A 15,508-nucleotide genomic window follows, 5' to 3' on the forward strand; every position below is an offset into this window, starting at 1 on the left:
AGGCCAGTCTTTCTTCTGAGTAGGTAGGCCTTCTACAGAGCTGGTAGATCTTCCACAAACTGAGTGGCTCATAAGACTGTGGATATACTGTTCTGTTCAGTTACCTTATTGTATTTCCCATGCTCAATAAAAAGCGTATGAGTAAAAGAGTATGATATTTTCCTTCTTAACTGACTATTGATTCTAATATATAAACTTGGATGGCTGAGTTATATGTGTGATTATTTTCTGTGCACGACAAAAAACAGCAAAAGTACAATAGTTACAACTAAAAATCAACATTTATCAACAGATATCAAATGTGCAGATGTCTGCTGGTAAATATTGACCTTTTAATGGCAACTGCTGAACACGTCAGTTATTTCTCAGGGGGAAACTCAGTGGAAATATATGTATCTTTAGATTTTCCTGTATGGTTGACATACAATTAATTAAACCGGAGATGCAGCTGCATTAACTAAAGGGATCCTGTATTTCTGATCTTTATTGCCTATTTTGTACCCATTCTGCATGTGGGAGTTAATGAAAACTGAGAACAAAATTTGGTCTTTTAATTTTTCTCCCAATTCCTTATGTTCACAATCTGTTGAATCCCAGACCCCAAACTTCAGTTTTTCAACAGAAATTGATGAGCCAATGTCATAAACAGGTTATTAGTTGAATGTTTTTTATGAAGCACAACCCACTGGAGGCTATTGTTATTACACTAATTTTCCTAGTTAAGTGTGCAGGCATGTCATACTGTAAATATATATAGGTTAAGAAATTGAAGAACTAAGACCGTGCATTGTGTGCCTAATTTTGGAAATCCTTGTTTGAATATTTTGGCCCTACTAAATAGAGAGATGAAAAATCTTAACATGACCATGCTCATCTATAAGGAAACCCAATAGAATAGTTAAAGTTAGCATCCAATAGCCATTAGGCCTCACCCAAAACATCAGTGAATGATGCTTATCGTCTCACCTGTTTATCAATGTATCAATATTAATTATAATGTGAGCTTCTTTTTTACATCTTTCTTGATTGTTTCAGATCCTTTTTTTGAATATGGTCATTTGACACATTAATTATAAGATTAGCTGATCAGTATTCTGTTGAATCCTGTATTCGGTATTCTAATAATCCTTTCTTTGTTAAGTGTGTGTTTGTTCATTTCTTTTACAGTATTTAGCATCATTATATATTTTTCATTTTGGGTCAGATGTTCAGTTAGAACCTCTTTGTTTAATATAGATTTTCTTCTAATGTAACATCAACCCAACCAAATTTTTAGAAACAATATTTTAAAAAATAATGACTTTGAGGCAGATTTTCAAATATTCAAAAACTTCACATAGTGGAAGTCAGGTAGGAAATGGTGAATAGAGCTGTGGAGCTCACACTGCATTGCCCTGTTCTTTTTCTATTCTGCACATGCCTTTCACAATGAGCTGTGTGACTGCTCTAAGGGTATGTCTGTACTGCAAGCCAACGTATGATTGCAGCATGTGTAGGCATACATGTATTAGATTTACCTGCAATAGCACAGCTGAAAATAGCACTGTAGGTCTGAAAATGTAACTGTGGATGGGGAATCATCATTAAGTTGGTCTATTTCCAGTGAGGTCCCTCAGGGAGCAGTTCTTGGACTTAACACTGTTTAACATAAGGAAACATAAAATCATTACTGACCAAGTTTGCAGATGACACAAAAATTGGGCAAATTGTAAACAAGGAAGAGGATGGGTCTGAGCTATCTGGATCACTTGGTAAAGTGGGTGCACGGAAACAATATGTATTTTAATAGTCTAAAGGTAAATATATACATCTAGGAATGGAGAATATAGGCAATACTTACAGTATGGGGGACACAGTGACCTTGAAAAACATTTAATGGCTGTGGTGGATAATCACATATATAGGGGAATCTTGAGAAAGGGTAGACAGGTGTTTTTACCTCTATATTTGGCACTGTTTTTTCTGCTGCTGGAATACTGTGCCCACAACACAAGAGTGGGCACAGTAGACTGTCTGGATATGTGGACTCTCTACTCAGACCCTATGCCACCAGCACTCCCAGCTATCTCCGTGACATCACTGATTTCCTGAGGAAACTACAATGCATTGGTCACCTCCCAGAAAACACCATCCTAGCCACCATGGATGTAGAGGCTCTCTACACAACATCCACAACACAGTATGGAATACAAGCTGTCAGGTAAAACAGTATGCTTGATGATGCCCACAGCACAACTCGGCTGCTGAGCTCTGTTGCCTTTATACTCCCCACACAACTAATGTTCAAATTTGAATGACATATATAATCTCCATAGATCAGTGGCACTGCTATGGATCCCGCATTGGCCCACAATATACAATATTTTTATGCTGACCTGGAAACACTTCTCAGCTTTCGTCCACTCACGCCCCTTCTCTACCTACGCTACATTGATGACATCTTCATCATCTGGACCCATGGGAAGGAGACTCCTGAAAATTCCACCACGATTTCAACAGCTTTTTGCCACCCACCATCAACCTCAGCCTGACCAAATCTAACGGGAGGTCATTCTAGACCCCACGGTGCAAATAAGTGATGGGTCACATTCCACACCCTATATCGAAACCTACCGACGCATATGCCTACCGTTCATGCCTCCAGCTTCCATCCCGGGCACATTCACACGATCATTGTCTAACAGCAAGCACTGGAGGTACAAACCGCATCTGCTTAACCTCAGAACAGAGCCCAACACCTATCCAAAATCTCCACCACCAGCAATTTCTCAAAAACTACAATACCCGCACGAGGAAATAAGGAACAGATCAAACAGAAGCCAGAACGTGTACCCAGAAGCTCCTATTTGTACTGGCAAGAAAGAGACAGAAACAACCACACAGGACTCCACTGGCATCACATACAGCCCCAGCTTAAAACCCTCCAACGCATTATCAAGGATCTACAACCCATCCTGGACATATGATCCTCTCACTTTCCGGGCCTTGGGGTTGGCAGAGCCAGTCTCGCCACAGACAACCTTCCAACCAGAAACAGTATTCTCCCAGCAAGCTTGCACACCGCACCATAATATTCTACTCAGGAAGCAATCATGCCACAAACCTCGATGCCCGAAATTCTGCCACATCTACACCAGAACACCATCACAGGACTAACTAGATCAGCCACAATAGTTGACTCATCACTGGGTTCATCTCACCTGCATGTCGCACCCAATGTATATAATGCCATCATATGCCAGCAAGCCCTCTGCATGTACACATCAGGCCAAACTGGGACAGTCTCTACAAGAAAAGGATAAATGGATACAACAACTTCAGATATTTAGGAATGGCTATAGCAAAAACTGTAGGATGAGCACTTCAAACCTCCTGGCCACAATAGCGATTTAAATGGCCATCCTGCAAGCAAAAATACTTTCAGACGGACTTCAAGAGAAACTGCTGTGCTTCAGTTCATCTGCAAATTTGACAACGATTCCAGCTCAGCGATTGAAAAAAGCTGTGAATAGCTTGCCAACTGCAGAATCAGTTTCTCTCCTCTCTTGTTTTCACACCTCAACTGCTAGAACAGGGCCTCATCCTCCCTGATTGAACTAATCTCGTTATCTCTAGCTTGCCTGCTAGCATATATATACCTGCCCCTGGAAATTTCCACTACATGCATCTGACGAAGAGGGTATTCACCCACGAAAGCTCATGCTCCAAAACATCTGTTAGTCTATAAGGTGCCACAGGATTCTCTGCTGCTTTTGCAACACAAGAGGAATACTGATAAATTGAAGAGAGTTCAAGTAAGAACCACCAGAAAGATCAAAGGATTAGAAAATTTGCCTTCAAGTGATAAACTCAAAGAGCTCAATATGTTTAACTCAATAAAGAGGCAGTTAAGGGCTGATATGAATACAACCTGTAAGGGTCTACATGGGGAACCCACTATTTTATAAAGGGCTCTTCAATCTAGCAGAGAAAGGTATTACCCAGTTCAGTGGCTGGAAGTTGAAACTAGAAAAATTCAGACTGGAAATAAGGTATAATTTTTAACAATGAGGGTAATTAACTATTGGAACAATTTAACAAAGACTGGTGGTAGATTCTCCATCACTGACAATTTTTAAATCAAAATTGTTTGTTTTTCCAAGTGATACGGTTTAGGAGTTATTTTGGGGAAGTTCTGTTGCCTGTGTTAAGCAGGAAGTCAGACTACATAATCACAATGGTCTCTTCTGGCCTTAGAATCCATGAATCTATGAATGAATCTAGGAAAGAGGCATAGTCTTCATCATGACTGTACAAGCACACCAGGGATCCTGGATACCTACTTGCATTGCTAGCTCACATTAAAGCCCATGTCACTGCATCTACACAGCTATTTTTAGTTATGCTTGCATAGGTAAAGCTACCATGGTTACAGCTACCTGTGCTGAAATCACACCTTAGATTGCAGTATAGACATTCTCTAAGGGCTTCTCTTCACCACAAAGAGATCAACGCTGCTGGGTTGATTTAGCAAGTCTAGTGAAGACCCGCTAAATCAACGGCACAGCACTCTCTGGTTGACCCCGGTACTCCAGCTCTCGAAGAAGAGTAAAGGAAGTCAACCAGCGAATATCTCCCATTGACCCAGCTCAGTGAAAACACTGGGGTAAATTGACCTAAGCTACGTCGACTCCAGCTATGTTATTCATGTAGCTGGATTAGTGTAATTTAGGTCAATTTACCCCGGTAGTGATGACAAGCCCTAAATTAACACATACTATATTATACCCCAAACACTGAACAGCTGGCTCAGGAACAGTATAGCTCAATACAGTCTTGATAACGTTCTTTAACAATAACCACTCCCTCCTTTCTCCACTCTGCTGATAGTCTGTACACCACCAGAAGATCCCATGATCATCCCTAAGCCTAAAATGATCATCCCAAAGCCACTCTGCAAGATTATGTGGCAAACATGCAATGGAAATGCAGCATAAAGAAGGCACAATACACTCACAGACCCAGCCTGCTATATTTAATGGGATATATTGCTCTATTTAGGACTCCTTTTGTACTATTCTTACACAATACTCCCAGGACTTTGCTACTATACCCATGTTACATGGATTGCTACTATATCCATGTCTCATGTTAGATGCATTTTCATTTCATTTCATACATAGTGACAGGCACCTAAAATATCTTTGTAATATGATAGTAGCAGTGGTATTAATATTAACTATGGTGATGCCTTGAGACCCCTAACATGTAAAATAGGTGCTTAAATACCACACTGATGCATGAGAGATGAGAACCAAAGTGAAATGGAATGGGATAAAAAGGATCCACATTTCCAGAAGTACCCATAACCAATGGGATCATACAATAGTTTCCCTTAAAATCTAGATTTTAGTTCTCAACATATATTACCTGAGAATGTATCTGTACTGCATGAGCAGATCTAAGAAAAGAGGTAAATGCAGAATGAGTAGTTTATGACTGATGTAGCATTTTAAGGAAAACAAGTATATAGCTGAGAATCTGATTGTTTGTGTTCTATTATTTCCATTCTTCTAAGCACCAACCTCTGCACCCAAGGATTTGACAGTCATTTCTCGGGAAGGGAAGCCTCGAGCTGTCATTGTCAGCTGGCAGCCTCCATTAGAAGCCAATGGAAAAATTACTGGTAAATGTTTTTATTATCCCATGTCTATCTTTTTTTTTACAGCTCTCTTCACTTTCTGGTTTCATTCCTCGGTTATTCTTCTTACATCTTTGTTTGTTCCCACTATAATATTTATCTGAACTTTCTTCTTTTTCGCATAGAAGTACTGAGTTGTGTTAGTTGTTAATTCAATGCCAGCATTACAGTGAGATGGAGAATTGAGAGACTATAAATCCTTTCATTTTAATTGTTGAAGGCATTAATATACTTTCTAAATTTAGTAATTCCGAGCAAAGGTCTTCTGGTGGCAATTAGAAATGACTAATAAAAAGTAGCTTGTTTGGCAATAATGTAATACATAAGGTATATAATGATAGGTTGCTTAGTACAACACATAAATGGTAGGATTTGTTGTAGATGTTTAACTTTATAATAACAATTTAAAGCACTGATGATCAGAAAAACTCTAATATTGACTGACAAGGACTGAACTTAATGGATGCTTCACAACGACAAATTTTATTGTTCAAAATATTGCAGATAACATCAATGCATAATTAAGGCATCCATTACAAGCCCATAGTGTTAATTTAGTATGAAAAATATAATAGACTCTATCAGAGATTTTGCATCTAAATGATCACTTTAGGATTTTAATACACATCTAAGAGACATATAATTATTATGACAAATAGCATTCAACTTAAAAATGTGCACATAATGGTTTAATTAACACAAACTATTGGGTTAGACACTTGGAAGTCATGCAGCATATTTTCTGTATGTCAGAGATAGTCTGTGTATGTCACCATACTACTAATAATTCCTGACACATATCACTCAAGCATCCTGAACTATAAATGTTGGCACAAGAATCCTTCTAAATATAAATTCTGTGTGAGTAATTCAAAGCCTATTGTATCAGATTCTCAACCTGTGTAAATCAACATATTTCCATTGGCTTTGGTAGAACTAGGGTGGTTTACACAGTGGAGAATCTGGTCCAATATTACCAGTAAAATAAGGTATATTTGGATCTGTCAGGAAGTTTCCCAGGGATAATACACCTCAGATTGGAAACGCTCCATTCATTATTTCCCTGTACAGTATATTCAGTACTTCACATTCAATGACCACATCCAAAAGAAAGGCATGTTAAAGATAAGGATTTTCATAGAAAATGGTTTTTCTGATATTAACCCAATTTCAGAGGAAAAAATGCTCATTTTAATTGGCAGTCAGTGGTCCTGAGTCTTCTCTCTGTTCTGCTGTGTAACTGCATTGTCTTTAATAGAATTACTGCTGATTTCCATAAGTGTAAGTGAGAGAAGAATCAAAGGCAGTAGCTTTAATGAAGTTTCTTATTTACAGTGTTGTAAGTGAGAGCTGACTTTGCTTGAAAATATCCATGGACAACTATTCTTCTTTGTGGAATTGTTTGAAAAAGGAGACTTACAGAAAATCTTTAATGCAGCCAGGAGTGGCCAAATGTTATTTAGAAATGTCAAGCAAAGGCAAAACAACCAAAACTCTATATTTGCAAATACTTAAGCAAGTGTGTAACTTTATTAATGTAACTAATCCCATTGAACGATTTGTAATATATTACATAGTTGAGGTAATATCTGTCACATGACACTCATATCATCATCACAAAGACTAACCTAAATGGGCTGACTGATACATGACTACAAAGAACTTTCATAGTTAGAACAACCTCTAAATAACTGCATACAATCCTGTAAACATAACCCTATTATACAATGCCAAAAATCTTAAAAGTACAATCATGGCCTTTCATTCTGACATTATTTTTCCAGGCATTAATACACCAATTCATTTGGAAACAGGGGCTTGTAAAGATTATTTTATTTTAAAGTGAATAGAGGGATATTGATGATGATATTTATGTTGATTTGCACCTGCTGAAGATTTAGACACAAGAATTAGAGTAGCCAAGGAAATTATTTCTATAGGCAATTATTATTTCACGTTAGTTCTGTTATTCTAAGGTCTACAATAATTTCTATTTCTGTGGGCTTTCATCTTATGTTTTAAAATAATACCATCAGGCTTAATCCTGCAATCCTAACCAAACCCATCTTTACCTATGTGGAGTCTGATGTAAGTTGAGGGGGGTCCACAAAATCATGAAGGTCCAGTCATAGGTCTGGTTGTCGGATCAGGGACTTAATTTGCTCATAGTACAATTCTTGTGGTTTTAGTCACTTTGGTTTTATATATAAATACTTAATTTTTATTTTTTGTGTGTTTTACAGTTATTGTGGTTTTATATGGTGGAATTGTATAAGTTACATAAGAAATAAGAATGGCCATACTGGGTCAGGCCAATGGTCCATCTAGCCCAGTATCCTGTCTTCTGACAATGGCCAGTGCCAATGCGAGATTCTTCAGAGGGAATGAACAGAATAGGGCAATTATCAAGTGATCCATCTCCCTGTTGTCCACTCCCAGCTTCCGTTGTCCACTCTAGGGACACCCAGAGCATGGGGTTGCATCCCTGACCATCTTGGCTAATAGTCATTGATGAACCTATCCTCCATAAACTTTTCTGATTCTTTTTTTTAATCTAGTAATACTTTTGACCTTCAAAGATACCCCGACAATGAGTTCAACAGGTTGACAATATCTTGTGTGAAAAAGTACTTCCTTATGTTTGTTTTAAATTTGCTGCCTATTCATTTAATGGGGTGATCCCTGTTTCTTGTGTTATGTAAAAGGGTAAATAACACTTCCTTATTCACTTTTCTCCACACTATCCATAATTTTATAGACCTGTATCAGTCCCTACCTTAGTTACCTCTTTTCCAAGATGAATAGCCCCAGTCTTTTTAATCTCTCTTCATATGGAAGCTGTCCCATACTGCTAATCAGGGGTGCTGGGAGTAGAGGTGCTGGGGGTGCAGCAGCACCCCCTGGTGTGAAGTGGTTTCCATCATATATGGGGGTTTGCAGTTTTGTTCAGTGGCTTTCAGTACCTCCACTATGAAAAATGCCACTGTTCCTACTTGTATTTGTTGCCCTTCTCTGAACTTTTTCCAGTTCTAATATATCTTTTTTTGAGATGGGGCAAACAGAACTGCACACAGTATTCAAGATGTGAGTGTAGCATTGATTTATGTAGTGGCAATATGATATTTTCTGTCTTATTATCTATCCCTTTCTTAATGGCTCCTAACATTCTGTCAGCCTTTTTGACTGCCATTGCACATTAAGCAGGTGGTTTTAGAAAAATATCCAAAATGACTCTGTGACAGGTTAGGTCACAGAAACCCCCTTGTGAACTGCCACCTGATGTGCTGAGACTACCTCTAAGCCCATTTTCCATGGCAGCTTGGAACTTCGGTACCCTCTCTTGTTGAGCCAGACACACTAGCCTGCTGCAAACACAGGCCCAGGTTTGAACCATGTCCCCCAAAAGCTGCAGACTTAACTGAAAACAGCTTAAGAAGTGCTCCTGTCTCTAGCACCCAGGTGGGATCCAAACCCCAAATAAATCTGTTTTACTCTGTATAAACCTTATGCAGGGTAAACTTATAAATTGTCCACCTTCTAGAACACTGATAGAGAGAGATGCACATCTGTTTGCTCCCTCAGGAACTAATTACTTGCTCTGGGTTAATTAATCAGCAAAAAGTGATTTTATTAAATATAAAAAGTAGGTCTTAAGTGGTTCCAAGTAATAACAGACAGAATAAATTAAATTACCAAGCAAAATAAAACAAAAACCATGCAAGTCTAAGCCTAATCCAGTAGGAAACTAAATGCAGGTAAATCTCACCCTCAGAATGTTCCGATAAGCTTCTTTCACAGACTAAACTCCTTCCTAGTCTGGGTCCAGCAATCACTCTCACTCTCTTTCCTGTAGTAGGTGACTTCTGGGTACCCTTCTGGCTCTGTCAATCAAGCGTTCTTAAAACTACAATACCCACCTGGAGAAGTCAAGAAACAGATAGACCCAGAAGTCACCTACTACAGGACAGGCCCAACAAAGACAGCCATCACCTACAGCCCCCAACAAAAACCTCTCCAGCACATCATCAAGGATCTACAACCTATCCTGAAGGATGATCCCTCACTCTCACAGACCTTGGGAGACAGGCCAGTCCTCATTTACAGACAGCCCCCCAACCTAAACCAAACACTCACCAGCAGCTACACACCACACAACAGATACACTAGGAACCAATCCCTGCAACAAACTACATTGCCAACTCTGTCTACATATCTATTCAAGAGATATCATCATAGTACCTAACCACATCAACCACACCATCGGGGGCTCATTCACCTGCACATCTACCAATGTGATATAAGCCACCATGTGCCAGCAATGCCCCTATGCTATATACATTAGACAAACTGGACAGTCTCTTGCAAAAGAATAAATGGACACAAATTAGACATCAAGAATTGTAATAGTCAAAAACCAATAGGAGAGCACTTCAATCTCCCTGGACACTCAATAACAGACTTAAAAGTGGTCATTCTTCAACAAAATACTTCAAAAACACACTTCAGTGAGAAACTGCAGAACGGGAACTAATTTGCAAACTTGACACCATGAAATTAGGTGTGAGTGGCTGGGTCACTACAAAAAATAATTTTCCCTCTGTTGATATTCACCCCTTCTTGTCAACTGTTGGAAATGAGCCACATCCACCGTAATTGAATTGGCCTCATTAATACTGACCTCCCACTCAGTAAGGCAACTCTCATATTTCCATGTGCTGTAATATATATACTGCCTACTGTATTTTCCACTCCATACATCTGATGAAGTGGGTTATAGCCCATGAAAGCTTATGCCCAAATAAATTTGTTAGTCTCTTAAGGTGCCACAAGGACTTCTCATTGTTTTTACTTATCCACGTTTGTTGACACATTCAAAGAATTCTGATAAACTGCTTGATTTCACTTTACATAAGCTGTGCTGATTCTTCCCCAACATGTTGTATTCATCTATGTGTCTGATAATTCTGTTCTTTACTATAGTTGCATTCAATTAACCTGGTAAGTTAGGCAAGAAATTAGGTAATAAGTTAAGTTTATTGGCCTGTAATTGCTGGGATTGCATCTGGATCCTTTTTTAAAATCAGAATTACATTAGCTATCCTTCAGTCATCTGATATAGAGACTAATTTAAGTGGTAGATTACATACCACAGTTAGTTGTTCTGCAATTTCACATTTGCAATTTCTGCATTTTCCTTCAGAACCCTTGGGTGAATACCATCTGGTTCTGGTGACTTATTACTGTTTAATTTATCAATCTGTTCCAAAATCTCCTCTATTGACACTTCAGTCTGGGACAGTTCCTCAGATTTGTCACCTAAAAAGAATGGCCTGGGTGTGGGAATCTCCCTCATACCTTTGGCAGTGAAGACTAATGCAAAAAAAAAAAAATTAGCTTCTCCACAACAGCATTGTCTTCTTTGAGTGATCCTTTAGCACATCAATCATCCAGTGCCCCTCTGATTGTTTTGGAAGATTCTTGTGTCTGATGTACTTTAAAAAATTGCTCTTAGTGTTTATATCTTTTGCAGGTTGTTCGTCAAAAAATTTTTGGCCTGCCTAATTATTTACACTTAACTTGCTTGTGTTTATTCTCTTTTCTATTTTTCTCACTAGGATTTCACTTCTAATTTTTAAATATTACCTCTTACTGCTTCTTTTACTCTGTTGTTTAGCCATGGTGACATTTGTGGTCCTTGTACTGTTTTTTTTTTTTATTCATTTATGTGGAGTATACATTTAGTTTGAGCCTCTATTATATTTTTTTTAATAAAGTTTCCATGCAGCTTGCAGGCGTGTTACTTTTGTAACTGTTCCTTTTAATTTCTCATTTTTTTTAGTTCCCCTTCTTGAAGTTAAATGCTACTGTGGTGGGTTTCTTTGGTATTTCCCCCCTTACCAGGAGGTTAAATTTAATTACATTATGGTCATCATTACTTAGTGGGTCAGCTGTATTCACTTTTGGACAGGCTCCTGTGCACCACTTAAGACTAAATCAAATTACCTACGGTGGCGTTTCAGTTTATTTTCCTGGGGATTTTGAGATACAGTGATAGCATTACAGTGAGTTACAGTGGGTTTTTCAAATGGATTTACCGTCTAGTTACCAGGAAATATTGCATGGTTTCTTATGAGCACCCACTAAAAGATGTTCATCATCAATGTTATTTAGTTATTTAATTTACTTTTATTCCAGCCCTGAAACACTAAAGACTTATCTCATATGATTTATGACTGATATCATACTGGATAACGAGTCTGAATTTGACAAGTGCAATGTACGAGTAACCAATATAACACAGCAAAGAGTCCTGTGGCAGCTTATAGACTAACACATGTATTGGAGCTTGAGCTTTCGTGGGTGAATACCCACTTTGTCAGATGCATGTCCTGCTCCAGTACAGATGCTGCTTTTACAGATCCAGACTAACATGGCTTCCCCTCTGATACTTGACACAATATAACACAATAAAGCTTGCTAGGTATTTCCATAATTGTTAATCCTATATTTTATATTGCAGTGAATGCTGTGATTGATACTCTGATCTTGAAATAGGAAAATTATGCATTAATTCTTGTAACATTCATCAAAATAGATTTTAATGTCATTAATGTAGGTGAAATAAAAAAATATTTATCATGTCTGAAATTTGAATTTTGAATATAGTTTGTAAAATACAGTATATGTACTAACCAAGACAATGTTTATGCAGTTTATATTCTGTTCTACACCTTGGACAAGAATGCTCCAATTGATGACTGGGTTATGGAGTCAATCAGTGGTGACCGACTTACTCACCAAATCATGGACCTCAACCTAGATACAGTGTATTACTTTAGAATCCAAGCTCGCAATGCCAAAGGAGTGGGACCGCTCTCTGATCCTATTCTCTTCCGGACTCTGAAAGGTTTGAACTTTTCTCTTAGATAGCTGGATGTTAATGAGATGTACAACATACTCATGGTTCAATGCTTGTAGTTTACTTCAGTGACACTAGAAGTCCGTTATGCTAAAGTAATAAGAAAGTTCTAGAAGGCACTCTGAAACTGTTATTGAGAGACTGTAGCTAGCAGCACAGTAGACAAAAATGAACACCACAATAATGCAGCAGCTGTATTCACATGCATACCATTGGGTAAAAAAACTATGACATCATTCAACTTCCTCCCATGAGCAAGGAAGCTAATTGCACATGACTGCAATTTCTCTGGTGAGACACTGTTTTACTTTGGTATTTATTTTATCTCTGTTCGTGGCTGTAAAGAACTAGTAGTGACTCACTCACATATCTAGAAAATAAGGATACAAAATTATGATTTCCTTCTTTTTAATTGATCAAACAAATACAAAATAATTAAAGAACAGATCAACACTGTCAGAGGCACAGTCTAATTGGGTACATATGGAATTTTCTCTTTTACTTGGAACAAACCATTTGTAGGCTTGTGCCAGATATCTCTCTTGCTGGCCACCATGAAGGAAAAGCAAGATGAGGGGGACCTTTTCAATGGCTTGTGCCTCAGCATGTGTTAACGAGGAGCAGTGCCTGTGCTCACTGGAAGTCTGGACTGCAACCATGTTTGGCCCCATAGCAAGTCGAAGTGGAGAGATAATCCACAGACGCAAAGATCTGTCACAGTCTGCCCCTACATTGTTAGCCATGAAAAGGTAAACCATATTCCTGTGCACCTTATGTTCGAAACTGTCACTCATGTAGTTACATGACAGTATAAAGTCTTCTTTTTAAAAGGCAATTCATTAAGGAAACAAACAGAGTGACATAAGCTATGTGCCTATTTTAGAAAACTGGGGTCACGTGTAGTAGAGCTGTAGCTTTGCCAAAGCAAAAATTCCAAAGCTTTGAGTAGAAAAAATAATGTCTTGACAGAAGGCTGCTTAAAATGAAGATGGGCCAGAGCTGAAAAACTCTGATCAGAAGTTTCTGATCCAATTCCATTTGTGGGGAGTGAGAGGGACGTGTGGCTCCAATATTCTGCTTCAGGCCTATCTTTAATTTAAACATATATATGAAAGCCCAGGAAAAATGACTGATCAAAAAGACAATTCATATGCAATATTTTGTAGATCTATATACATCTCATCCTTGTTTTCCGTGTAGGAAAGAGGTATTATGCAAGTTCAGCCTTTAACAAATATTGGAACAGAAATGTAATATTTCCTACTCCTGCTGCTTTTGAAGGAAGGAAGGGAGACTCCATTTTTAGTCAGTCCCTAGCATTTACCATTAAGGAAGCATCAGAATGAATGGACCACTGCACTCAGCAGCATTGGCAGAGGGCTAGCTGTTATCTATGTGTATTTAGAGCATGTTACCAAATATTCAGGCTAATTGTGAAAACCCTCATATAACAGTTTTAGTGAATTAACATGAATCAGAAAAATAGTGGGGGGAATGTATCAATTTGTTCAGAGCTTATCACAGTCTATCCAGATTTTCAGGACTTACTTGTCCAAGTCTGCTTTCACTCTGAATTAATTATTTGTAGGATCCTGATTATTCATTCTCAACTACCATGAAATGTGAATAGAAAGCACTTTGCAAGTGCTTAGTCTTTATCAACTAGATGGGTGCCAACTTAATTTCATGCTCCCAATTTGTGCCAAGTAAAAGAACTCTGTTAGAGAGAATTTAAAGTGAGTCAAAGAATCAAAATATAATAATGACAGAGTAATGAGACATCAAAAGATACAGAGACTCAGATATCTAACTAAACAAAAAGATTAATGGACTAGATATCACCTACTTTGTAGTGTTTACACAAAGTACCATAAAATTCATTTGAGAAATGAATTCTATATCAGAGAGAATCAAGAGATACCAAAAAGATAAATTTACACATTTGTTACATCTTGTAATAGTCTACAAGGACTATGTTCAATACTCTGACATGAATATTTAATGTTATCCACCCTAAATATGTCATGTTCAATAATATTCAGCTGATTTTTGACAAATCTGTCTCTACATATAAGGTGAAAAGAGCTTCTGAAGGCTTGAGTGCATTCTGAATTATGCAAAAATGTTGGTTTCCTGACTTTAATGATTATTAACAGGAGATATGCATGTGATTTATGGTAATGAATGCTTTGTTGGCAAATATAATGTTTTGATCACAAGATATTTTAAACCACAAGGAATTAAGTAAGCATCAAAGATCCATAATGTCACCCCTTATCTGATTTAAGATATTATAGCACACAAAGCTCTTTCAAGGAAACCAAGCCCCTAGTCAGGTATAAAACTGCAGCTGATTTTTTTTTCTCAGTAACATTCCTTTAGTAATGAAAAATGCAGTGATCTGTATGAGATCAGATACCTTTTATTGTAAATATCACTGCCAGATAAGCAAAAGTGCTCATGGTTTTTCCCCTCAGATCCATTGGTAACAATGTAATCCAATGGAGAGATCTCGAGTTGTTTTAAATTGTCATAACTCCAGCTGAGGATCAGCCTATGGGTTCTTTGGCTAGTCATATTCATAATTTAAGACATAATTGCTCTGATACAGGCATTACCAGGCAGTTCTCATGTGACTGGAGGAGATGAGGGTCTGAGATGTTATCATCTACTCCATAATTAATTACTAGGGAATGCGTCACTTTTTTACTGTTATATATTATGGACCAAAACCTGAATCAGGTGTTCAGGTTTTATTTAGTTCTTATGTGAACAAGTTCCCGTTGATTTCATTAGATGTCCTGAAAAAAATATAAAGAAAATTAGAAGTAAATTATATTTGTATGTGTTGAAATATTAAACTGCTTATTGTCATGGATTCCTCTAGAAGTTAAAGAGGCATGCAGTAA

General features: G+C 37.8%; 1 protein-coding gene across 1 annotated transcript in view; it reads left to right on the top strand.

The window, feature by feature from the left end:
- Window positions 1–15,508, top strand: part of DCC (DCC netrin 1 receptor) — a 978,992-nt gene that overhangs the window by 874,582 nt on the left and 88,902 nt on the right. Inside the window, 2 exon segments of the mRNA XM_075066875.1 lie at window positions 5,558–5,665; window positions 12,393–12,587. Coding sequence (XP_074922976.1) covers window positions 5,558–5,665; window positions 12,393–12,587 — 303 coding nt within the window.

The sequence above is a fragment of the Chelonoidis abingdonii genome, chromosome 6 (genome assembly GCF_003597395.2).
Source record: "Chelonoidis abingdonii isolate Lonesome George chromosome 6, CheloAbing_2.0, whole genome shotgun sequence".
NCBI classification, from domain to species: Eukaryota; Metazoa; Chordata; order Testudines; family Testudinidae; genus Chelonoidis; species Chelonoidis abingdonii.